The following is a 27,802-nucleotide window of genomic DNA, read 5'->3' as shown; positions in this document are numbered from 1 at the left end:
GTTAAAAAAATCCACATGCAAGCCACAATCAGGGAGCAAGCTCCTGGAGGAGTTTGTATAACTACCTTTATACACCTGTGAACAATTAACCCCTCCCCTAATTTGGCAGGAAGAAAGAGGGGAAAAAAATGCTGTTTAAAAAGTGTCAGAAAAAAGGTCTTTTAAAAACTGCTAGCAAATGTATCAAATAAAGGAGGGGAGAAAATAAAACACCCCCAAAAACAACACTTGCAAGCAGAAGCAGTCAAGCAGAAGCAGTCAAAGCACAACTCCTGGTTGTTAACTCTCCACTTTAGTTCAAAAAATCCACTTGTGTTCACAAAATTCACATGCAAGCCACAATCAGGGAGCAAGCTGTCCATTGAAAGATGTGGACACCACCAGATCACTGAACCTGAGAGCAGTGCACCTGCGTCCCCCGCCTGCCTCTCTTTCTGGACCATATAACTGGTATAACAGCAACTATATTAGCCAACCTAATACCCAGACCTCCAAGAATGCAAGCTTAAAACAATGTTGGTTTACCGCTATGCAACCCCTTGGGTATGCAGGTACCCAGGTATGCAAACATGCAGGCATACATGTATTCTTGCCATTCATGTAAGAATTTATGCATGTAGCTCAAGGCAATAAGCACCATATGTATTTATCCCTAGAGAAACAAGCACATATGTGTGTAGTCCTAGGCAAATAAGCACATGTATACAGTTTAATGCAAATAAGCCCATATGTATGCAGTTTAACCACTTCAGCCCCATAAGGATTTGCCCCCTTTCTGACCAGGCCCTTTTTTGCGATACCACACTGCTTCGCTTTAACCACTCCTTGACCAGCACACGTCGATGTACATCGGCAAAATAGCATGGACAGGCAAATGAGCGTACCTGTAAGTCCCTTTAAATTTGCCGCTGTGCCATCGCGTGCCGGTCAGGACCTCCGTGAGTCGGATCAATCATTGCAGGGATACCCGCAATCGTCTCATGGGGAGGAAGAATAGAGAGTTGCTAATGTAAACAAGCATCTCTCCGTTGTGCCTAGCAGTGTCAATGATCGCTGCTCCCTGTCATCGAGCAGAGCAGAGCAGAGATCAGTAACATGTCACACACAGCCACGCCCCCCCCCCCCCCACAGTTAGAAATACGACCCAGGACACACTTAACTCCTACACTGACACCTAGTGGTTAACCCCTTCACTGCCAGTGTCATTTACACAGGAATCAATGCATTTGTATAGCACTGATTGTTGTATAAATTACAATGGTCCCAAAAATGTGTCAAAAATGTCCGATGCGTCCTCCATAATGTTGCAGTCATGATAAAAATCGCTGATTGCCGCCATTACTAGTAAAAAAAAAAATATTAATAAAAATGCCACAAAACTATCTCCTATTTTGTAAATGCTATAACTTTTGCGCAAACCAATCAATAAACGCTTATTGTGATTTATTTTTTTACCAAAAATATGTACAAGAATACACATCGGCCTAAACTGAGGAAAAAAATTTTTTTTATACATTTTTGGGGGATATTTATTAAAGCAAAATCAAAAAAATTTGTTTTTTTTCAAAATTGGGGCTATTTTTTTGTTTATAGCGCAAAAAATAAAAACCGCAGGGGTGATCAAATACCATCAAAAGAAAGCTCTATTTGGGGGGAAAAAAGGACATCAAATAGGTTTGGGAGCCACATCGCACGTCCGTGTAATTGTCAGTTAAAACTACGCAGTGGCGAATCGCAAAAAGTGCTCTGGTCTTTGGCCAGCAAAATGGTCCGGGGCTTAAGTGGTTGACTGACAATTGCGTGGTCGTGCGACATTGAACCCCAACAAAATGTATGTTCTTTTTCACCCTCAAATAGAGCTTTCTTTTGGTGGTATTTGATCACCTCTGCAGGTTTTATTTTTTGAGCTATAACCAAAAAAAGAGCGACACCTCTGAGATGATCACTGCCTTGCTAAAAAAAAGCTGGCCAAGCATGTCTCCAGACCTAAACCCTATTGAACATCTGTGGAGCATCCTCAAATGGAAGGTGGAAGAGTGCAAAGTCTCTAACATCCACAAGCTCCGTGATGTCATCATGGAGGAGTGGAAGAGGACTCCAGAGGCAACCTATAAAGCTCTGGTGAACTCCATGCCCAAGAGGGTTAAGGCAGATTAAGGCAGGAAATAATGGTGGTCACAGAAAATATTGACACTTTGAGTCCAATTTCGACATTTTCACTTAGGGGTGTACTCACTTTTGTTGCCAGCTGTTAAGACATTAAAGGTGTAAACCCTCATGGTTCTTCACCTTAATGCATTCTATGCATTAAGGTGAAAAACCTTCTGGGGTGCTGCAGCCCTCCGAGCCCCGGTTTTACTTACTTCATGCGGATCTTTCTTTGGCCAGGAACAAGCACACCAGCTCCAGCTGGTGTCTCGTGTCCTGATTGGATAGATTGATAGTAGCACAGTCATTGTCTCTCACTACTGTCAATCACACCCAGTAACTCAGGGGCGAGCTCTGCATTCAGTGGGAATGGACACAGGAGCAGGACACGGGAGCACGCACGCACGGATGTCCACCTTGGGAGAGCCTTCTCCAACATGGGCACTTGATGCGGGGAGGAGCCACCAGCACCGCAGGGGGACCACAGAAGAGGCGGAGCGTAGCCACTCTGTGCAAAATGAACTGCACAGTGGAGGTAAGTATGGCATGTTTGTTATTTAAAAAAAAAAACAAGGGTTTAGAACCCCTTTAATGGCCGTGTGTTGAGTTATTTTAAGGGGACAGCAAATTTACACTGTTAGCCCTTGTACACGCGGTCGGATATTCCGATAGGACCGTGTTGTCGGATAATCCGACAGTGTGTGGGCTCCATCGGACTGTTTCCATCAGAGTATCCGATGGACCAAGTTTTCCAATTTGTCTATAAAATTCTCTCACAACATGCTCCAATCGGACTTTGTCCGATCATATGTAGAGAATTCCGATCGGACAAAGTGACACACATGCTCAGATCAAATTCCTAGACCAAAGCTATTGGCTACTAGCTTCAACGTAGTCCCGTCGTAACGAAATAACGTCATCACGTTAAGTACGATGGGATTTTCTGACAAATTTGTCCGACTGTGTGTATGCAACAGTTTCGGACAAAATCCATCGGACAAAATCCGACGGATTTGGTTGTCGAAATGTCCGACCATGTGTACAAGGGCTTATACAAGCTGTACACTCACTACTTTACATTGTAGCAAAGTGTAATTTCTTCAGTGTTGTCACATGAAAAGATATAATAAAATATTTACAAAAATGTGAGGGGTGTACTCACTTTTGTGAGATACTGTATGTATGCAGTTCATATGAAAACATGGCAGCCTGCATTTAAGCAACATGCATTTATGGAGGCATGTGTTTATGGAAACATGTAAGTATGTGCTTATGCAAATATGTGTTTAGGCAAAACACAAAAGTGTGTGTCCATGCAAACACACACTTATGCAATACGTGCCCATGGAAACATGAATTTACGGAATAAGCAAGCATTTGTTTATGAAACATGTTTATGCAAAATGTATTACACAACACATATCTATGCAAACATGTAAGCATGTAAACATACAACATGCATTTATGCAACCATACATCCACGCATCCAAACAAATATCTATGCAACATGCATACACACGTCTATACAAACACGTGCCTATAAAAACTTGCGTCTATGCAACATGCGTCCATGTCATTCGAACATGTCATCCAACATTCGTCCAAACATGTAAACATGGCCAGAATTGGAGGAGCTGCATGCTGGGCGGGTGGGCACCCACACTTGTCGGGTGTGGGAGCCATGGGGCAGGCAGACCGGGGTCCTCTGCAAAAATGTGCCTGTACAAGCTTGTGTTTATTCAAGCAAGCGTCTATGCAAACATGTGCCTATGCAAGTAATCAAGCATTATGAAATATGTATACTATGCTGCACCTGCTCAACTGCACCTGGGCCCATACTAGTTTTAGTCAGGATTAGCCAAGTACATAGGCATCCAATGCAGCCTCCATGCTGCTTCAAGAGCCTAAGGCCCCTTTTACAAAAAACGAAGCTCCTGCAGACTAAATGCATGCTATTCTGGAGACACAACTCCTTCAAATGCACCGATGCCCAAGTTCTTCCAAACATGTGTCACATGTATCTATGCAACATCTATGCAAAACATGTACTTATTCAAACATGCGTTTAAGCAACAAGCTTGCAAGCATGTATACTATGTTGCACCTGCCTAACTGCGCTTGGCCCCATACTAGTTTTTACTAGTTTAGCACATATGGATCCCATGCAGAATTTTTCTGCTTCAGATCAGCCTAAAAGTAAGCTCCTGCAGACCAAACTCACTTTATTCTTAAGTTTGCAAGTATGCACCTGTACCCATAATAGTACATGCACCATACTTGTTTTGTGCCAAATGCACATTATTCTGGAGACACAACACTTTAAAGTGCACTGCTACCTATACAGGGGTGTATCGACTTACAGTTGTACAGGTCACGGAGTAAGTATGCAGTATATAATCATGACTTGTCTGGCCACACATTTCTCCCATATTAAGTACTCACACGTCATTAGTATCCATGTGCTGCCATTATGTCTCAAGAGGCCCTGTTGAACCTGCCATCCACATGGCAAACATGGCCGCCCCTCCACTTCCTGCCTTTATAGCAGTGGTCATTAATCCTGTCCTCAGGGCCCACTAACAGGCCAGGTTTGCAAGATAACTGAAATACATCACAGGTGATATAATTTGCTGCTCAGTGATTGCTGTATTCTAGTCTGCATCTCCCCAAGGTAATACATAAAACCTGGCCTGTTAGTGGGTCCTGAGGACACGGTTGATGACCACTGCTATATAGAAATAGGCATCTGCGTCCTCTAGTGGCTGGAGGAGACACAGCAGCCCATACTCCTAATAAGTACACAGAGCATGTTTTAAACAGCACAATGCCCCTAGGGGCTACTGAGAGAAGACCAGACAGTTAAATCTATTTTTTTAATTTTATTTTTAAAGAGAAACTGCAAAAAATAAATAAATGCAGACTTACCCTTCCTTCTGTAGGACTCTGAGTCCAGCCTTCATCCATCATGATGGGCTGTGTCATAAAAAGACCTTCAGAGATTGGGCCCCCCTAATCTGGGATCCACTCCCCTGGACCTATATAGCACCCTGCAGGAAAGCACCTTGGTCAGAACAAACACTGCACAGGGTTCCAATACGCAAGGTCCAGCGACGCAAGGCTACATTACAGGCAAACCTCAAGGAAAATCTTCTCTCCTGTCCAATGAGGCTTGGGTACCATCCATTTTGGCTGACAGCTTTTTCAAATGGATCTGAATGAAGTCCATGATTCTAAATTCCATATTCTATAGAACCGCCCAGACGTCCAAGTATGCTCCCAGAGCACATGTATCACCTCACTGACCACCACCTTACAGACACTGGCAAAAAACTCAAGTACTTCCTGTGTAGGAGGGGTTATATAGGTGAAGACTTCCTGTTTGATTGTTCTGATTGATCTACCAGTGCCCATTCACCTATAGGTGGCGTATATCCCAAGTAGTTATTATAATAACTGGCTGTCCCGCGATGTACGATAAAGAAACATAGACAATAGGTCAATCATAGCTGTGTGGGTAGGGAGAGCCTTTGGCAGGATAGGCACTTAGTATCGGAAATCCTTACGGCAGATGGCATATTAGTCACCTCTCAGGAGGATATCCTGTCTTCATTTACCATGTTTTATACCTCTCTGTATGTTTCCTCACTCCCTGACGGGTTTGTCCCTACACATATGATCTCTGTTGGACACGCTAGCACTGGGATGGCTTTCTGATGCAGAGAGGCAACTCCTTGTCTCAGAGATCACTCCAGAAGAAGTCACAATGGCCATTAAGTCTTTCCCAGCAGGTAAAACCCCAGGGCTGGATGGCCTGCCCATGGAGTATTATAGAACCCACACAGAACTATTTGCCCCCAAACTAGCTCAGACATTTCAAGGTTGTTTGCAACAGGGCTCCTTACCGCCCATCTGAGGGAAGCCCATGTCGTTCTCATTCCAAATCCTAATAAAGACCCTAAGCTGTGCGCCTCCTACAGACCAATCGCACGTCTCAATTGCGATCTAAAAATACTAACCAAGATACTGGCCACTAGACTTAATAAAGTAATAAAATCCCTGATTGACTCTGATGAAATGGGCTTTATACTCGGTAGGTCCACAGACATTAATATACGTAGATTATATTCTAATATACATGCCCCCCATACTAACCAGGGCACTAGGACCATTGCCACCCTTGATATGGAAAAATAATTTGACACAGTGGAGTGGGTATATCTGTGGGAGGTGCTTAGAAGAATGGGTTTCCCACTGAAATGTATTGCTTCTATACGCATACGGTATACTGATCCCATGGCATGCATTAAACTGAATGGCTCCTCGTCTCCTCCGTCCCCCAGCAGACAGGGATGCCTTCTCTCCCTGGCTCTGTTTGCCCTGGCCATGGAGCCTATTTCTGAGGCCCCCAGGAGCTCGGCCGAGGTTCGTGGTTTTATGGTGGGTTGGCTGGAGGAGAGAGCGGCTCTCTACGCGGATGAGCTGCTTCTTTCTTTGAATGACGCTGGTGACTCTCTGCCGGGCGCACTCGGTATCATGGATGCCTTCTCTGCCTTCACAGGGTTGAGAGTGAACTGGCACAAGTCTCAGCTGTTCCAAGTGGATGAGGGGGCCAGATCCTCCTCACCCTCCTTTCTCCCACTACAGTGGGTTGATCAGTTTACCTATTTCGGTATTATCATCTCAAGGGTAGGGACTTTGTGATGCTCAATCGTGACCCTGTCTTGGTAGCAATTAAAACCAAACTGAAGACATGAAGCAATCTTCCCCTTTCCCTCATTGGGCACATCAATCTTCTCAAAATGAAAGTCCTCCCTAAATTTACGTACATTTTTCGAAACTCCCCACAATGGCTGACCAAAACTTTCTTTAATTCTCTTAAGCAATTCTTTCTCTCCTTTATTTGGGGACCTAAACCGCCTAGATTCAAATACACCCCTCTGACCAGGCCTGTGAACAGTGGGGGGCTTGACTCTCCCTGATTGACACAAGTATTTCTTGGCCACTCAGCTTATGACCACCCATTGGTGGTTACAGCCAGACCTGACCAACTCTGCGGTGGTGCTGGAGGCAGCTATAGTGGGGTCTCTGGAGGCCTTGAAGGGATTGGTCCCCCAAAAAAGTGTTTAACCTCTTGCCGACCAGCCGCCATCATTTTCCTGTGGCAGGTCAGCACTATCCCACGAACCATCGTAGCTACAGTGCCTTGCGAAAGTATTCGGCCCCCTTGAACTTTTCAACCTTTTGCCACATTTCAGGCTTCAAACATAAAGATATACAATTTAATTTTTTTGTGAAGAATCACCAACAAGTGGGACACAATTGTGAAGTGGAACGAAATCTATTGGATAATTTAAACTTTTTTAGCAAATAAAAAACTGAAAAGTGGTGCGTGCAAAATTATCCGGCCCCTTTACTTTCAGTGCAGCAAACTCACTCCAGAAGTTCAGCGAGGATCTCTGAATGATCCAATGTTGTCCTAAAAGACTGATGGAGATAAATAGAATCCACCTGTGTGTAATCAAGTCTCTGTATAAATGCACTTGCTCTGTGATAGTCTCAGGGTTCTGTTGAAAGCGCAGAGAGCATCATGAAGACCAAGGAACACACCAGGCAGGTCCGTAATACTGTTGTGGAGAAGTTTAAAGCCGGATTTGGATACAAAAAGATTTTCTAAGCTTTAAACATCCCAAGGAGCACTGTGCAAGTGATCATTTTGAAATGGAAGGAGTATCAGACCACTGCAAATCTACCAAGACCTGGCCGTCCCTCTAAACTTTCAGCTCAGACAAGGAGAAGACTGATCAGAGATGCAGCCAAGAGGCCCATGATCACTCTGGATGAACTGCAGAGAACTACAGCTGAGGTGGGAGAGTATATCCATAGGACAACAATCAGTCGTACACTGCACAAATCTGGCCTTTATGGAAGGGTGGCAAGAAGAAAGCCATTTCTCAAAGATATCCATAAAAAGTCTTGTCTAAAGTTTGCCACAAGCCACCTGGGAGACACACCAAACACGTGGAAGAAGGTGCTCTGGTCATATGAAACCAAAATCGAACTTTTTGCCCACAATGCAAAACGATATGTTTGGCGTAAAAGCAACACAGCTCATCACCCTCAACACACCATCCCCACTGTCAAACATGGTGGTGGCAGCATCATGGTTTGGGCCTGCTTTTCTTCAGCATGGACAGGGAAGATGGTTAAAATTGAGGGGAAGATGGATGCAGCCAAATACAGGACCATTCTGGATGAAAACCTGTTGGAGTCTGCAAAACACCTGAAACTGAGATGGAGATTTATCTTCCAACAAGACAATGATCCCAAACATACAGCAAAATCTACAAAGGAATGGTTCACAAACAGATGTATCCAGGTGTTAGAATGGCCAAGTCAAAGTCCAGACCTCAATCCAATTGAGAATCTGTGGAAAGAGCTGAAAACTGCTGTTCACAAACGCTCTCCATCCAAACTCACTGAGCTTGAGCTGTTTTGCAAGAAAGAATGGGCAAGAATTTCAGTTTCTCGATGTGCAAAACTGATAGAGACATACCCCAAGCGACTTGCAGCTGTAATCGCAGCAAAAGGTGGCTCTACAAAGTATTAACGCAAGGGGGCCGATAGATTTCATTCCACTTCACAATTGTGTCCCACTTGTTGGTGATTCTTCACAAAAAATATAATTTTTATATCTTTATGTTTGAAGCCTGAAATGTGGCAAAAGGTTGAAAAGTTCAAGGGGGCCGAATACTTTCGCAAGGCACTGTATAGGTTGGCTCGTGGGATCGGGATAGCAGGCATGTGCGTGCCCCCTGCCAATGCTTGTGGCTGACAGTCACGATGCCCGCTGGCCACGAGCGATCGCGAGCACGAGAGACAGTACAGGAAAGAGTGTGTGCAAACACACACTTCCCTGTTCTGTTCTGAGAGGAGTGACAGATCGTGAGTTCCTATCAGCTAGGAACCATGATCCATCACTTCCTCCAGTCAGTCCCCCCCCCCCTTCAATTAGAATTACCTCCCAGGGAACACAATTAACCTCTTGATCGCAGTTCAAAGTGGATTTGCCTATCGTAAATAACCTCCATTGTGTTTTTTTAAAATTGTCGCTTTTTTCTGTTTATAGCGCAAAAAATAAAAACTGCAGAGGCGATCAAATACCACCAAAAGAAAGCTCTATTTGTGAGAAAAAAAGAACGTCAATTTTGTTTGGGTGCAGCGTCGCACGATTATCAGTTAAAGTGATGCAGTGAGGAATCGCAAAAAATGGAGCGGGCATTCAGCAGCCAAATCTCCGGGGCTGAAGTGGTTAAAATTAATACAAGGGCACATTAAAGTGGAAGTCCACCCCCCCCCCCCAAAAAAAATACATAAAAACGCTCCTTTAAAAACATTAAAAAATATTTGAAAAAAAATAATTTTTTTCTACTTACAAGAAATGGCTGTTGCTAGGCAGATCGTCCTAATCTGCCACTTCTTGCTCCGCGGTTCTTTTTCTCCCTTGCGCTGTCTCCTGGGAGATGAGGCGCGATGTCTTCTGGGACATGTGTGTGTCCCAGTAGACAGGCATCCATTCACTAAGCGCCGCGCGACTCGCACATGTGCAGTAGGAAATGGGCAGTGAAGCCTCAAGGCTCCACTGCCTGTTTCCCTTCGTTAGGATGGTGGCACCGACACCTGATTCGGTGGATGGGTCGGCCTCAGGGGCCTGACATCGTGGGCTTGCTGGACAGGTAAGTGTCCTTATTAAAAGTCAGCAGCTACAGTGTTTGTAGTTGCTGACTTAAAAAAAAAAACATCCAGACCTCCGCTTTAAGATCATGTACTAAACATCACAATTCATTAAATTAACCACTTTAATAATGGGCCTCTTTTTTAGATGTTGTGTTTACAAGTTAAAAACATTTTCCTGACGCCTTCATGGCAGCACACACTGGGTTGTGACTTCGCCCCCACAACCTGACAGGATTGGTTTAACTATAAATTTGAAGGGGAGACACCCTGCTGCATTCTCTTTTTTATCCTCACCTGACAATCATCCTTCCATCCTTCACTGATGATCAGGGTGAACCTCATCCACTGGACGTCAAGAATACCATCATTAACTACTTAGCAGCTACCACCTCCTTCAGAAAGACTGATTCTCTCATGGTCATTCCCCATGGGACCAGACGCGGGCAAGCAGCCTCCTCACTTAGTTACATACTTACATAGTTAGTCAGGTTGAAAAAAGACACAAGTCCATCCAGTTCAACCACAAAAAATAAATAAAAAATTATATAATAATATCATACCAGCCCATATACCCAATTCTATACCCACAGTTGATCCAGAGGAAGGCAAAAAACCCCAGCAGAGCATGATCCAATTTGCTAAAGCAGGGGAAAAAATTCCTTCCTGCACGCACTATTGCATCTTGGTTAGTGAGAGCCATTAAAGAGGAAGTAAACCCTGATGAGTTTACTTCCTCTTTCATTCCCTGCAAAGACAAAGCATAATGGACTACTATGCATCGCATAGTAGCCCATTATGTGTCACTTACCTGACACAGGAGCCAGCGAAGTTGCTGCTGTCCCCTGTAGTCCGCCGCATCCATCTTGTTGGTGGGGTCTCGCAGCTCCGCCACTGTCATTCGGCGAAGCCGCGATGACGTCACTCCCGCACATGCGCACGGGAGCCGACACGCGCGGCAGCTCCGTCGCTGAGAATGCCACGCTCAGTGCGCCTGCGCGCCGCTGTCTACGGCGCATGCGCCGTAGACAGCGGTGCCTGTTTTCGGGCAAATATCTCCTAAACCATATAGGTTTAGGAGATATTGCTTGGACCTACAGGTAAGCCTTAATCTAGGCTTACCTGTAGGTCAAAGTGTTTTGTAAGGGTTTACAACCACTTTAAGAAGGCATATTCCACCCAGCATCTGACAGTTCCTGAAGACATCAGGGCTCATTCGACTAGGACAGTGGCTACCTCCTGGGCAGCGTATTGCAGGGTCTTACCAGAGACGATATGCAGGGCAGCAACATGATCTTCCAGACACACTTTCATTTCCCACTACAAAGTAGATTCTGCTCACTTGTCCATGGCAGACTTCAGTAGATCCGTTGTTAGAGCCAATTCTTCCGCATTCTAAGGACATTATATTATTTTTCTTTCACCCACCCGACTGGCGAGTTATTTCCCAGTGTGTGCTGCCATGAAGGTATCAGAAAAACGTAAAATTGTTTACTCGCCTTTCCGTAATTTTCCTTTCCTGCCGCATCTTCATGGCAGCACACAGTTGCCCACCCCATTTTTTTGTGATGATTTTTACAGAGAATGCAGCGGAGAATTCAAATTTATAGTTAAACCAAAACCTGTCAGGTTGTGGGGGCGGAGTCACAACCCAGTGCGTGCTGCCATGAAAATGCGTCAGAAAAGGAAAATTACGGAAAGGTGAGTATACAATTTTCCATTTTTTTTGCCAGAAAATTACTTCGAACCCCCAAACATTATACATTTTTTTACTAACATCCTAGAAAATAAAATGGTAGTTATTGCAATACTTTCTGTCACACCGTATTTGCACAGCAGTCTTACAAGCACACTTCTTATTTCAAAAAATGAACTTTTTTGAATTAAAAAATAAGACAAAAGTAAAGTTAGCCCAATTTTTTTAGTAAATTTAGTAAATTGATACCAACATGTCACGCTTCAAAATTGCGCCCACTCGTGGAATGGCGAGAAACATTAAAAATCTCCGTAGGCAACATTTAAAAAATTCTACCGGTTGCATGTTTTGCGTTACAGAGGAGGTCTAGGGCTAGAATTATTACACTTGCTCTACCGATCATGGTGATACCTCACATGTGTGGTTTGAAAACTGTTTTCATATATGGGCGCTACTCACGTACGCATTTTGCTTCTGCACGCGAGCTCGGTGGGACAAGGTGCGTTTAAATTTTTTTTCCTGAGATTTGGGCTCAAATAGACCTCAGATCTCATATTTACACTAAAATTCAATAAAAAAAAAAAAAAAAAGTTAAATACATTTGTCATTTAAAAAAACAAAAAAAAAATTGGCCCTTTAAGAGCTATGGGCGGAAGTGACATTTTAACGTCGCTTCTGCCCTGCAGCGTCATAGAGACCCTCACTCGTCTCCATGTCAGCCTAGGGGACAGACGCAATCGCCGCAATCACCGTCGACAGCTCCGGTAAGCGGCGGAGGGCACTGGATTGCGGCGGGGGGCCCCTCTCCCGCCACCGATAAAAGTGATCTCGCGGCGAACCCTCCACAGAGACCACTTTTATCTTGTAGCCGGCCGAACACAGGGTTATGGCAGCTAGCTGCTGCCATAAAAATATCAGTCCCCAAAGTAGGGGCGTACATCGGTGTGCGGCGGTCAGCAAGTGGTTATAGATAACCCAAAATGAATACATACATAAGAAATTCCAGAGAAAAGAAAGATAAACAAAGTGTAATCTCATCAGATTTGTTAAGTGGAATAAGCATGCACAAATTTAGTGAACAGAACCAGTGTTGCCAACCGCCAGTATTTTTACTAGCAGCCAGTAAAAAATTTGCACTTTTCTCCTGCCAGTAAATGCCAGTGAAAGAAAAAGGTTGCCAGAAAAAAATATGGCTGTGACATTTGGCCAAGACCATCCGAATGCCTGTTACAGTGTGTTCGGACCATGCCGGCAGTGTGTCACTTAAGTCATGGTGCAAGGGTCGGAGCAGCTGGAGCCTCATGTGCAGGCCTGTGGAACAGGAAGAAGGCAAGCTGGGAGTAGACTGAAGGGACCACCTGGCACAGAGAGAGGGTCACTGTGACTCAGGAGTGGATGTGTCGGTGAGGTGCCATTATCACCTGTGCTGCTGCACACTACTGTCAGTGTCACTGTGAGAGTCAATTGCATGTGTGTGTGCCGCCCATTCTAAATTCTTGTCCTGTCGATTCCTGTCCCTGAGCTACTTATTTACTATATCGAAAATAAAATAAGTAATATGTTTCTGCCTTAATATCTACCTTACATCACTTTGCTAATTGCATATTGTGTAGAATAAATACTGAAACTTGAACTTAAAACTGTAATTTTGTAACTTTTAACCACTTCCCGCCCGGCCTATAGCAGAATGACAGCTGTGTGGTGGTTTGGTTATTCTGACTGGGCGTCATATGACGTCCTTCAGGATAACAGCTGCCACACGCCCGTGGCTGCGTGCATTGCGTGATTGGTGATGCGGTGTGTTAGTCTGACTCTCCGCTACACCAATCTCAGTAAAGGGCCTCCAATGGAGGCTCTTTACCATGTGATCAGCCGTGTCCAATCACGGCTGATCACAGTGTAAACAGGAAGAGCCGGTGATCAGCTTTTCCTCACTCGCGTCTGTCAGATTGGTGGCTCTCCTGACAGGGTGGGTCTACGCTGATTGTTTATCAGCACAGCCCCCCCACAGATGCCCATCCAGGACCACCATCAAGCCACCCAGGACCACCAGGGAAGGCGGCAACATGTGGCTGGCCAGGTATGTACACCATGGCCATCCACATATGAAAACAATTGCAAAATGCATGCCAATCAGTGCCAACAAATGGGCACTGACTGGCAACATTATGGTCCAGTTAAAAAAAAGTAATGGCCAGCAATGCCACCCATCAGTGTCATCAGTGCCACCCATCAGTGCCACCTCTCAGTGCCCATCCATGCCCATCAGTGCCCACCTATCAGTGATCATCAGTGCCAACTGTGCCACCCATTAGTGCCATCCATAAGTACCCATCAGTGCCACCTATGAGTGCCCATCAGTGCCGCATATCAGTGCCGCCTATCAGTGCCCATCAGTGCCACCTATCAGTGCCCATAATCAGTGCTCATCAGTGCTACCTAATCTGTGCCACCTCATCGGTGCCCATCAGTGCTGCCTTATCAGTGCTCATCAGTGCAGCTATATCAGTGCCCATCACTGAAGAAGAAAACGTACTTATTAACAAAAAAATTTAACAGAAACAAAGAAAAATAAATTTTTTTTATTTGTTGCGCAAAAAGTAAAAATCTCAGAGGTGATCAAATACCACTAAAAGAAACCTCCATTTGTGGGAACAAAATGATAACAAATTTGTTTTGGTACAGTGTAGCATGACCGTGTAATTGTCATTCAAATTGCGACAGCGCTGAAAGCTGAAAATTGGCTTTGGCAGGAAGGTGCATAAGTGCCTGGTATTGAAGTGGTTAAATATGCCAGTAAACTTGACTGTGCCAGTAAATTTTGGGTGTTGTGTCAGTAAATTTCAATCTGGTAGGTTTGCAACACTGAACAGAACACATATGTCTGCACAATGGCAATAGAAGAGGCCAATATGCAATCACCATCTCTTTCCTGAACATGTGCGGTGTATAATACTTTATGTGCTCAGCTGCTAGAGTGTGGTATCAATATTGTTATGCAAACATGTGTGTGCAAAACCAGGGCTGGCCAGGTGCAAGATAGCTACATTTTTGTTTTGAGTGGTTTGATATCACTATAGGTGTCTGGATGCATTATGTGGTATGCTCCCTGCCCATTCTTATTTGAGTGAAACAGGCTGAACCCCAAGTTCTCATTTCTCATACAAAGCCTAGTGCTAAAAGCAAGATGCCTGAAGACTAGTGAAAGAATTTTGACTAACCTTTCTGTAACAATCTTGTTTGGAGTACTACATTCAGATCCAGCTGATGACATGGAAATAACAGACATCTGTCGATAAGATCTTAACATGGATCTTGGTCTTCCGACTCGGCCATCATCAAAGTCAGGCTGCAAAAAATTTGTGTGATGTGAGATTTACCACAAAAGTATCATTTATATAGCGTGTGAAATTGACTAATGGAAGAATTGGCTCAGACAATTTATGTGTGAAAAGCCAGAATGTGCTGCAGGGGCAAATTTGTCTAAAGCTGTTATTCCTTTAGTAACTTTCATAAATGAAACCTGCTCATGCAGTCTTATATCCCTGTCTCCTCCTGAGGTGGGCAATCCTTACTGTTGCACTAAACAGTGCTCATGTAATAAAATGTGAGCACTGTTCAGTGTAGTACAGTATTGCAATGGGGGTTATTTACGAAAGGCAAATTCATTTTGCATTACAAACAAGAGCAAAGTGCACTTGAAATTGCATTGAAAGTGCACTTGGAAGTAAAGTCACTGTAGATCCGAGGGGGACATGCAAGGGAGATAAAAAACAGCATTTTAGCTTGCACATGATCGGATGATAAAATCAGCAGAGCTTCCCCTCATTTCAGATCTACCCCTCATATTTACAGCGAATGCACTTCCAAGTGCACTTGCAGTGCAATTACAAGTGAACTTTGCACTTATAGTTTACACTTGTAGTGCAAAGTGGATTTGCCTTTAGTAAATAACCCCCACTGTGCCCATCTTGGAGTTATGACAACACCCAACGTGGCTGACCCATGACAGCCCAGTGAGTCTAATGACATTTGCTGCCATTCACCTCAGAGCCTGATGGCAGAATGCAATTACTGAGGGTGACTCCGAATAAAATCTGTACTGCAATGAAAGCTGTGTTGTTCTTTTTTTTTTTACTTTTCCTGGGCTATTTTTTGTGCTTTTTTTATAAGAAAAACTGCAAGTCTGCTTTAAATAAGCTTATGCCTTATCTGCTGAAATATCACAATCAGTAATAATACCTGGCATCACTCATTCACAAAGAAATGACCAAGCTTTTCTTTCCAATATGAAAATAGTCATTTACAACTAGAGCATATATGCTTTAGGAACCTTGCAGGCATGTTGATAAATAAATGATTCTATACAGTGCATTGTAGGATAAGGGCACAGGAATTGTATTTACTTTCATTTAGTGAAGAAATGTGACTGGATGCTTCAAGTGGCACTAAAGGGCCCTGTAACAATGAAAAAGGTATGAGCTGACACCTACTGCTTCATTTATATCCTCCGGGATACCCACAGAGATATAAGTGATAGTGCACACTGAAATAACTATGGATGAAGTGCTAAGAGTAATGAAAATGTAAATGATTTAATCAGTTCATATGACGTCTTCCCCGAAACACGCCTCTTGCAAAGCCCAGGGGGTACGATGCGGCGCAATCTGTCACAGGCTTTGTCTAACTGATGACTGTACCGGCCTGCTGGCGGTCCCATGTGATCACTGTGACCAATCACAGCAGATAACATGACGATTGTAAACAATGGATGGCTTCCTTTCATGCCATCCATTGTGTACAATTGTTTTGCTAGCTGTGATTGGTCAATCACAGCCTATCTGTACCATCTGATTAGCTGTGGCCAGTCACAGCTAGGCAAGACCAGATTAACATAGGGGCTATTGGAGCTGCAGCTCCAGGCCCCTTACCTTAAGATAGGCCCATTTTAAAACAAAACAAAAACAATCACAAAAAAAAATTAAAAGTCGTGGCTCAGCGATCAGGGGTCACATAGAGCCCACATTTAAGGGGTAGATAGCTGAAGGTCTACCCCAATACTGGTCAAATTTGGGGCTCCTATCACCTATGGTCCTGGGCTCCTTGCCCAGCCTGTCAGAAGCTACATACGGAGTGGTCAGTTTAAATACACGCTGGCACACTCTGTTTGCAGCAGACTGAGAGAATGAGCTCACAGTGCCTCTCCTCACTTCTTGTCAGAGGCACTGAGCTCAATGGATAGCTTGGAGCCTGTAGAGTTTGACAGGCAGCACCGCCGGTCAAACTTGCTCGCAGTAGCAGCATAGTTCAACAATGTAAAACTGCCATTTAGCAATATATAAAAAAAAAAAACGAGGCGGCAGTAGCACCTCATGAACTCCTGTCAGCTGCTGCTATACCACTCGTTGAAAAGCAATACACCACAGAACACTTTTTCAGAGGGCAGTAAGCATTACTGAAAATGTGAAAGAAACTTGAAACACATCATCCATTTCACACTCACCATCAACCAGGTCACTCCCCAGCCACTTTCCATGTTAGCCACCTCCCTTCAACTTATATCACAGGTGACCATTTCCCAACCTGACAGACCCTACTCCAAAAGATATTACTCCCAGTTACTCCCCCACCCGCTGATTGATATCCCTCCATGACCACCTCACACTACCCTGCTGGCAGACCTCTCTCCCCAACCTGTCCCCACACACCTTCTCACCTGCTGATCTGTGGATGGGGAATACATTTTGCAGCGTCATTGTGTTCTGCCAGTAGGGAGCTTTCCCTACCCACAGAATACAATGATCAGTGTTGCTAACTATAGCTAGCAGCACTGACTGTTTTGGGAAAAACCTGACAGGCTGGTTGTACTCAAGCCGATCAATAGACTGACTTGTGTACAACCAGCTAGCCCATACATAGATTGACTCTATAGCTGGTCTCTGCTTAATTGGCTTAATTTAAATTCATGTATGACCTGCTTAACCACTACGCAGTCCCTAAACAGACTTACACAAACCTTTACATTTTTTCTTCCCAGATTCCTACATCCTCCTCACCTGTTCATAGTGCCCACTGACATACCCTCCACACTCCTCTCCTATACATAGTGCCCACTGTCATACCATCCACATTCCTCTTCTGTTCATACTGTCCACTGTCATACCCTTCACACTCCTATCTTGTACATACTGCTCACTGTCATACCCTCCACATTCCTCTTATGTACATACTGCCCACTGTGATACCCCCCACACTCCTCTCCTATACATACTGTCAACTGTCATACCCTCCACACTCCTCTCCTGTACATACCACCCTCATAATACCTTGCACACTCCTCTCCTGTACATACTGCCCCCATCATACCATCCACACTCCTCTCCTGTATATACTGCCCACTGGCATACCCTTCACACTCCTCTCCTGTACATAGTGCCCACTGTTATACCCTCCATATCCCTTTCCCTCACCTGCACATACTTCCCACTTTTATACCATCCATACGCCTCCCCTATGCCTCTTACACACAAAAAGAGTTCTTTAAAATTATATTGAATATCCTCCATTTTACCAGCTCTAGAATGGGCACACTTTTGTTCCATAGTCACCCTGTCTTCCTTCTGGGTTCTGTGTGCTCGGTCACTTGCCTTGGCCGGGCTGTATTGCTGTCACTTCCACGCATGCTCATTTGCATCCTCTCTCTCAATCTCTCTCTCTCTAATCCCCCCTCTATCTCTCATCCTCCCTCCCTTACCCCTCACCCCTTTCTCATCCCCTTCCCTCTCTCTCATCCTCCCTCTCTCTATTTAATTTAATTTGTTATAACAAAAAAATTGTTTGCATTTTTAATTATTGTTATTTTCTTTTTTTTAATAAAAAGCCCCACCATAATCCTCAGCACCAGACCCATGATGTTCTTAATCCAGCCTTGCATCTAGGGATGAGCTTGATGTTTGTGCCGAACATAAGTGCGACTCGAACATGGGGTGTTCGTCCGTACACAGAACAGCAAACATTATGGGGTGTTCATGGGAAATTAGAGTGCCGCGGAATAATTGCTGTATGATGATTGGTTAACCACTTGCTTACTGGGCACTTAAACCCCCCTCAGTCCCAGACCAATTTTCAGCTTTCAGCGCTGATGCACTTTGAGTGACAATTGCGCGGTCATACAACACTGTACCCAAATGAAATTTTTATCATTTTTTTCCTACAAATAGAGCTTTCTTTTGGTGGTATTTAGTTACAGCTCGGAGTTTTATTTTTTGCTAAACAAACAAAAAAAGATGCAAAAAAAAAAAAAAAAAAAATCATGTTTTAATAGTTTGTTATAAAATTTTGCAAACGGGTCATTTTTCTCCTTCATTGAAGTGCGCTGATTAGGCGGCACTGATAGGCTGCATTGGTGGGCACTGATGGGCTGCATTGGTGGGCACTGATGGGCTGCATTGGTGGGCACTGATAGGCTGCACTGGTGGGCACTGATAGGCATAGTTAAGGCGGCACTAATAGGCACAGATAAGGCGGCACCGATGGGCACAGATAAGGCGGCACTGATGGGCAAAGATGGGCACAGATAAGATGGCACGGATGGGTGGCACGGATAAGTGGCACGGATGGGTGGCACGGATGGGCACTGATAGGTACCACAGATAGATGGGACTGATGGGCACTGATAGGTGGCACTGATAGGTGGCACTGATAGGTGGCTCTGATAGGTGGCACTGCTGGGCACTAATGGGCGGCACTGCTGGGCACTGATGGGCGGCACTGCTGGGCACTGATGGGCGGCACTGGGGTGCAGCACCTGAGGCAGATTTTGGGTGGCACTGTGGGTGGCACTGCTGGGTGGCACTGTGGGTGGCACTGTGGGCACTGCTGGGTGGCACTGTGGGCACTGCTGGGTGGCACTGTGGGCACTATGGGCACTGCTGGGTGGCACTGACAGGGGGGCACTTACTTTATTCAGGATGGCACTGCGGGTGGCAGGTGGGCACTGGCAGGGGGCAGGTGTCCTTTTAAATTGCTGGCCGTGATCGGGACTGATGTCCCGAACACGGCCGCCGGCGATCGGCTTTTTTTTTTTCTCCTCGCGCTGTCAGCGCGAGGAGGAATACTAGCCGATTACCGGCTCCGTTTTATCACATGATCAGCTGTCATTGGCTGACAGCTGATCACGTGATAAGGGGTCGGGATCGACCCCTTACACGGATCGGTGATCAGGCGAGTCTCACGGACTCGCCGATCACAGAGCGCGCCGCGCGCGCCCCTCAGGGGGCGCGCAGGCCGCTCGTAACCGGGACTACGTCAATAGACGTAGTCCCGAAAATGTGGGTCCGCGCTATTGCCGTCATTTTGCAATAGCGCGGGTCCCAAGTGGTTAAAGCATGCACCTGACCTGCATGCTTTGGCCAATCACAGCGCACTATGCTAAGATTGCCTTTGGCCAATCATGGTGCAGGGGGACTAAGTCCACGCCCCACACTATACGTGGCTGCTGTGTGTAGTGTTGACGTGGACAGAGAGATAGCTTGAGTTAGATTAAGCAGGTAGGTTATTCAGTTAGTGGCAGTGTATTTGAGGGCCGTGAGTCAGACACATGAGGGAGACCTTCCTCTGCACTATCAGGCTCATCAGTCAGGTTTATGAGGATCTGACAGGCATATAATTACAATTTTGGATCTAATATTTCACAGCAGGACCCGTTCCTGCGCCCAACACGAGTATCTATGAGGGGTTAAAGTGTTGTGGCACCACCAAAACCAAAGGCCCAATTTTTCTGCCCCTGTTTAACAGGGGCATGTAATTACAATTCTTGATATAATATTTCACAGCAGGGCCCATTCCTGTGCCCAACAAGAGTAACTGTGAGGGTTTACAGTGCTCTGGTACCACCAACACCTAAGGCCCAATTTTCTGCAGAGTATATAGTACAGGCCATATACTATATATACTGCTGTTCAAAAATTTCAAAAACAATTATTTTATTTTTAGTTATTTTACATACTGTCACCAGTCAGTGATCACTGCCACACCCATTATATGATAACAGTGTACTGCACTGGTGACAGTATGTAAAAACATTTTTTTTCTTAATTTTCCAAAAAATTGTGACAAAATGTGTGTGGGGGGTCTCTGATGGGGACATTAACATGCAGGGGGTCTCTGATGGTGACAAAAATGTGTGTGGAGGGTCTCTGATGGGGATATTAATGTGCAGGTTGGCTCTCCTGTGCGAATCGGCATCATTGTACGCTTATTGCATGCGTGCCCTTTTGCTAGCGGGAGAGCCAATCAGCGGATCCGGCGGACATCAACCACTCGCGATTGCTCCACAGGGAGGCAGAACGGGGATCTGCCAGTGTAAACAAATAGATCCTCGTTCTGTCAGATGTTGTAGAGTGATTAGGAACAGCGATCTCTCTCTTTACCCCCTGTCAGTCCCTTCCCCCCACAGTTAGAAAGCACCGCCCTAGGGAACATTTAACCCTCTGATCGTCCCTGGTGTTAACCCTTTCCCTGCCAGTGTTATTTATACAGTAATCAGTGCATTTTTATAGCACAGATCGCTGTATAAATGTCACTGGCCCCAAAAAAGTATCAAAAGTGTCCGATCTGTCCGCCGCAATGTCGCAGTCCCACTAAAAATTTCAGATCGCCTCCATTACTAGTAAAAATAAATAAATAATAAACATGCCATAAATCTATCTCTTATTTTGTGCATATTTTTTGCGCAAACCAATCAATATACACGAATGCCGCGTACACACGACTGGACTTTTCGACGGACTTGATCCGGCGGACAATCCGACGGACTTTGCAGCTGAGGTCCGCCGGACTTTCAAACGAACGAACTTGGCCACACACGATCACTCCAAAAGTCAGACGGATTCTAACGTGATGTAGAATAAGGAAGTTCATAGTCAGTAGCCAATAGCTGCCCTAGTGTCGGTTTTAGTCTGTCGGACTAGCATACAGACGAACGGATTGTCCACTAAAAGCCGAGCCCGGCAGACAAATTTAAAGCCGCCGGAAAGTCTGATCATGTGTACGCAGCATTATTGTGATTTTTTTTTACCAAAATATGAAGCAGAATACAATTTTTTTATTTAATTGTTCTTATATTTATTAAAGCAAAAGTAAAACATATTGTTTTTTTTTTTTCAAAATTGTCGCTCTTTTTTGTTTATAGCGCAAAAAATAGAAATTGCAGAGGTGATCAAATACCACCAAAAGAAAGAGAAAGAAATTAAAAAGAAATCTTCCTTTTTACTAAAGGAAAATCCATTTTGTACTGCAAGTGCACTTGAAGTAAAGTCGCTGTAGATCTGAGGGGGACATGCTAGGAAAATAAAAAACAGCATTTTAGCTTGCACATGATTGGAGGGATAAAATCAGCAGAGCTTCCACTCATTTCAGATCTACCCCTTAGATTGAGAACGACTGCACTTCCAAGTGCACTTTCAGTGCACTTTCAAGTGCACTGGCAGTCCAAAGTGGATTTGCCTTTCGTAAATAACTTCCTATATGTGGGAAAAAAAAGACATAAATTTTGTCTGGGTACAACGTCGCACGGCCATGCAATTGTCAGTTAAAGCAACACAGTGCCGTATCGCAAAAATAGCCTGGTCATTAAGGGGGCAAATCCTTATGGTCCTTAAGTGGTTAATGTGCAGGGGTCTCTGATAGGGACAACCATATGTATGGGGGGTTTTGGCTGGGGACATTAATGTGCAGGGGTCTCTGATGGGGACAAACGTGTGTGTGTGTGTTTGGTCTCTGATGGGGACATTAATGTGAAGGGGTCTCAAAAAGACCTCAGATCTCATATTTAGAGTAAAATGCAAAAAAAAATTGTCATTTAAAAAAATCATTTAAAAAAAATGTCCCTTTAAGAGTTGTGGGTGGAAGTAATGTTTTGACATCTCTTCCGCCCAGTAATTACATGGAGACGAGTGGGGGCCATCTTCCCCTCACTTGGCTCCATACCCAGCTAGTGACAGGACGCAATCGCCTCCGCCACTTACTGGAGCCGTCGGCAGCGGCGGAGGACACTGGATTACTGGCCCCCTCTCCCGCCACTGATAAAAGTGATCTCATGGCGAATCTGCTGCAGAGACCACTTTTATCTTGTAGTGAACCTCCCGCTGAATAAGGGGATACCGGGGTTATGGCAGATAGCTGCTGCCATAACAACGATATCCTCCTTCAAACAGCTGATGTAAAACTGTTGCATGCAGTCCGTAAGTGGTTAAAGTGGTTAATAAAAATAAAAAAATCTGTATATTTTAATTAGGATCTTAAAGAAAGGAGAGACTGAAAATGTTGGGTAAATATCCAATTAGATGATATCTTACCAGTTCTCTCGCCCCATATTGCCTTTCAACCTTAATTTTCAGACTTTTAAAACACTCCTCCATTCGATCATGGAAAGGCCGAAGGTCTTCAGTCACCCTTTTCTCGTGTATTCGTATTCCAGCACCAAGCAGAGGTGTCTAAATTTGACAGAATAGTGCAGCAGTGATTATTCCCATTTTCAAATATTAGCAAAATAAAACAATTTTCCATTATATGATTCTGCATCTGACATGATGGATACATTTTACATGTTTGTGACTATTTGACATTTGAGCTTTGTGAGTTTAAATGTCTCCATAAAAAAAACATGTTTGTATAAATTTAACATGAAAAATATATTTACACAACCCAATGACCCAAGTAAGAAGAGTCCCAGTTGTGGTCAAACACATTGAACAAAACGTATGAACCTTTGGAATAAACAATATGTTGCACAAAATATGCACACTAGTAAATATTTATAGAACCTTATTCAGTCATAGGAATAATACAAATAAAATAAAATGAACTCAAAAATAATGTGGTCATCTAAAGTAAACCAATGGTATGATGCTTCTATAGGTTAGATTTTATAAATAAAGTGGGGACGGAAAGTATTCAGACCCCCTTAAATTTTTCACTCTTTGTTATATTGCAGCCATTTGCTAAAATCATTTAAGTTCATTTTTTCCTCATTAATGTACACACAGCACCCCATATTGACAAAAAAACACTGAATTGTTGACATTTTTGCAGATTTATTAAAAAAGAAAAACTGAAATATCACATGTGTTCAGACTCTTTGCTCAGTATTTAGTAGAAGCACCCTTTTGATATAATACAGCCATGAGTCTTTTTGGGAAAGATGCAACAAGTTTTTCACACCTGGATTTGAGAATCCTCTGCCATTCCTCCTTGTAGATCTGCTCCAGTTCTGGCAGGTTGGATGGTAAACGTTGGTGGACAGCCATTTTTAGGTCTCTCCAGAGATGCTCATTTGGGTTTAAGTCAGGGCTCTGGCTGGGCCATTCAAGAACAGTCACGGAGTTATTGTGAAGTCACTCCTTCCTTATGTTAGCTGTGGCCTTAGGGTCATTGTCTTGTTGGAAGGTAAACCTTTGGCCCAGTCTGAGGTCCTGAGCACTCTGGAGAAGGTTTTTGTCCAGGATATCCCTGTACTTGGCCGCATTCATCTTTCCCTCGATTGCAACCAGTCGTCCTGTCCCTGCAGCTGAAAAAACACCCCCACAGCATGAAGCTGCCACCACCATGCTTCACTGTTGGGACTGTATGACAGGTGATGAGCAGTGCCTGTTTTTCTCCACACATACTACTTAGAATTAAGGCCAAAAAGTTCTATCTTGGTCTCATCTGACCAGAGAATCTTATTTCTCACCATCTTGGAGTCCTTCAGGTGTTTTTAAGCAAACTCCATGAATGACAATCCCCCAAAACAAATTTACTTACCACATATTACTGGATTTATTGCACATAGCGTAATCCAATTTTCCAAAAGGTATGTTAATTAAATAAACCCTCATAGATGTACACTTACAATAAAAACATAAGTTAAAAGCATAAGTAAAATTATAATTTTACTTATGCTTTTAACTTATGTTTTTATTGTAAGTGTACATCTATGAGGGTTTATTTAATAAACATACCTTTTGGAAAATTGGATTACGCTATGTGCACCCTTATTTTCTTGCTTATCATGAGTAATATATAAATGGAAAGATGCAGTGATTGCTGATTTTAGCCACCTGACATCCACACACCTTCCAACTAATATTGGATGAAGATTCACAGAGGCCTGCTGATAACAACATACCCAGAGAAATGCAATAAATCCAGTAATATCTGGTAAGTACATTTATTTTGGGGGATTGTCATTCAAGCATCGTGGTGATGGTTAATCGTCTGGGGTAATTAATTATAATTTACCCTGAATACTTCTCTTTTGGAACGGATTTTCCATTATCTTTTTCACATTTTGGCTGCCTATTTTGTTAAAAGTGGACTGTGTATCAAGTTTGAAAGACTTTCAGAATATATTAGTATTTAAGTGCATTGAGGTTGGTTTGTAAATTGGAGCCATCCTGTAATAACATTATTCCACTGCAGAGATAAGTGTAAACACTAAATAGTACATCTAATCCCAGACTCTATCATCATTTATAAATAGGTTAAAAAGTAAGAGTCCCCAAACTAAATCTTGCGGTACATCACTAATAAGTTAGACCTTTTAGAGCATGAATCAGAAAATCAATACTCACAGAAAATTGTATTTTTTTCTATTTACAAACTGAATTTTCTAAGCCTGTAGACTTTATCTAATGCATTAGCCATGTATAAGGTACTGTGTAAAACACTTTTGAAAACTCTAAGGCCGCGTACACACGCGCGGACTGTTCGCCCAACTTTGTCCGTCCAACAGTTTCGGCAAACAGTCCGCTCAAACTTAGCATGGACGGACATGGCCACACACGACGGACGAACAGTTTGCTGAAACCGTGCGCGATGACGTGAACGGCACGTACGACGGGACGAAAAATACGACGTCCTATACACTGCATTATAGCTTTCGGCGTGAAAATCCTTTCTGAGCATGCGCGCAACTTTGTTTGACGAACAAGCCTACACACGGGCGGACTGTTCGCTCAAACAAGGTTTCAGCGGACAGTTTTTCGGAATTTCCGAAAAACCTTGTCCGTCCAACTGTCCGCTAAAACTGTCCGCTGAAAGCCCACACACGAGCGGACTGTCCGCCCAAACACTGTTCAGCGGACAAAGTTGGGCGAACAGTCCGCCCGTGTGTACGCGGCCTTAGTATACTATATCCACAGCCATTCCTTTGTTTAAGTTTTTGCTTATCTCCTCATAAAAAGAAACCAGATTCCTAAAAAAACTATGTTATTAAGCTCTCAAGTATCTTCCCGATTATAGAAGTTAAACTAAGTACTTGGTAAAGACTTTGGTCACTTTTTAAATATAGGCACCACAGTGGCCTTACAACAACCCAGTAGTAACATGCCATTCATTAAAAAGTCTTTAAAAATTAGAAATAATGGCTTTGCAATAACAAATATCAACTCTTCGAGGACCCATGGGTGTACACCAGGAATGTTCAAACTACGGCCCTACAGCTGTTGCTAAACTACATATCCCATGAGGCATTGTAAAGCTCTGACATTCACAGACATGACTAGGCATGCTGGGAATTGTAGTTCCTGAACAACTGGAGGGCATAGTTTGGAGACCCCTTTATTCACCTTTATTTTCTCTATGTTTTTCTGCACCATGTCAGTTTTGAGCCATTATGAATCATTTGGGGTTATGTCAATACTATCCAAATTACGAACTTGAGCTCCCCCATTTTCCTTTGTATACACAGAGCTGAAGAAGGTACTTAAACTTGCCTTGTTTTTGTCCCCAGTAATCAATTCAAAATTACCTAATAAAGGGCCTACATGCTCAGACCTGACCTTTTTTACTGTTATTATATTTGAAGAGTTTTTGGGGGTTTCTTTTACTCTTTCATTATATACTGCCCAATGAGAGCTATTTTATATCTTTGAGCTAGCACTGCTGGAGCAGTGAGTGGTGGTTGAAGGTATAGAGAAGGGTGTGATACCTGGTGCTGGAGGAGCAAGGGGCAGTGTAAGGTATAGACACATCTGTAATACCTGGTAAACAGCAGAACAGTAGCCCTATGCAAAGGGCATGGTGTGTTTAAACCTTACTGCAAAGTGGGTCAATTGTTTAGGTAAGCAATTTGTTGGGATGGTTCAGAAGCATGGCTGAGATGATGAATAATATCATGGGTGGTACAGTAATAGTCAAGAGGCATATTGGTGACATAGTAGACATGTGCGATTAGTTTCGTACGAATCCGAAATACAAATTTTTATGCATACTAATTCTGTACGAAATACGAAATTTCGTTTACGAATTTCAGATCCAAATTCATAATGAAAATTCGTCAATTGTTACGAAAAGTTAAGGAACCTAAAAGTTAAAACCCCAGGAAGTCAGCACAGGGATTATGGGAACCCCTCATAATGATAAATTCATCATAACGAAAATTTGTAATTGTTACAAAAAGTTAACGAATCTAAAAGTTAGAACCCCAGGAAGTCAGCATAGGGAAGGTGGGAACCCCTCATAATGGGCACAGTGGGTGTACACTCAGACCCAGGAACTCAGCACAGGGATGGTGGGAACCCCTCATAATGGACATACAGCAGGTGTACAGACCTGGGAACTCAGCACAGGGATGGCGGGAACTCTATGGGAATTTCTATGCTTATGAATTTTATATGCAATTTCAGAATTTCAGATCCAAATTTTGTTACAACAGAAACTTGACTGGGGTTTTGTTCACCAATCAGAGGAATTCAGCACAGCACAGAACCCCTCATAATGATAAATTCATCATAACGAACATTCGTTATTTTTATGAAAAGTTAACGAACCTAAAGGTTAAAAACCCAGGAAGTCAGCATAGCACAGAGATGGTGGGAGCCCCTCATAATGATAAATTCATCATCATCATCAACGAACTTTCGTTATTTTACAAAAGGTTTACAAATCTAACGAAAATTGTGTACAAATCTGAATTGAATTTCGGACATGAATTACGAAATACAAATACATTTCCGTACAAAATGTAACGAAACAAAACAAATTTATTGACGCCGCACATGTTTATGACATAGTTTAAATAATACACAGAAGACATATAGTTTGGGGAATTTATTTGATTAAATAGCAACATGAACATTTGAATTAAAATCTTTAATGTATGCAGTCAAAATTGACATATTTATGAAATATATACAGTATGTCACAAAAGTGAGTACACCCTTCACATTTTTGTAAATATTTTAT

General features: G+C 43.5%; 1 protein-coding gene across 2 annotated transcripts in view; it reads right to left on the bottom strand.

The window, feature by feature from the left end:
- The window catches only part of DOCK2 (dedicator of cytokinesis 2), a 513,334-nt gene that overhangs the window by 69,987 nt on the left and 415,545 nt on the right, over nucleotides 1-27,802 (bottom strand). For both annotated transcript variants that reach the window (XM_077473501.1, XM_077473502.1), the window contains exons 47-48: nucleotides 22,933-23,070; nucleotides 14,797-14,924 (exon numbers count right to left, since the gene is read on the bottom strand). In XM_077473501.1, coding sequence (XP_077329627.1) covers nucleotides 14,797-14,924; nucleotides 22,933-23,070 — 266 coding nt within the window. The remainder of the gene's footprint in view (nucleotides 1-14,796; nucleotides 14,925-22,932; nucleotides 23,071-27,802) is intronic.

This window comes from Lithobates pipiens, unplaced genomic scaffold, assembly GCF_037356315.1.
Source record: "Lithobates pipiens isolate NorthernLeopardFrog02 unplaced genomic scaffold, aLitPip1_a1.2 Scaffold_8, whole genome shotgun sequence".
NCBI lineage: Eukaryota > Metazoa > Chordata > Amphibia > Anura > Ranidae > Lithobates > Lithobates pipiens.
This window is presented reverse-complemented; position numbering and strand designations above follow the sequence as displayed.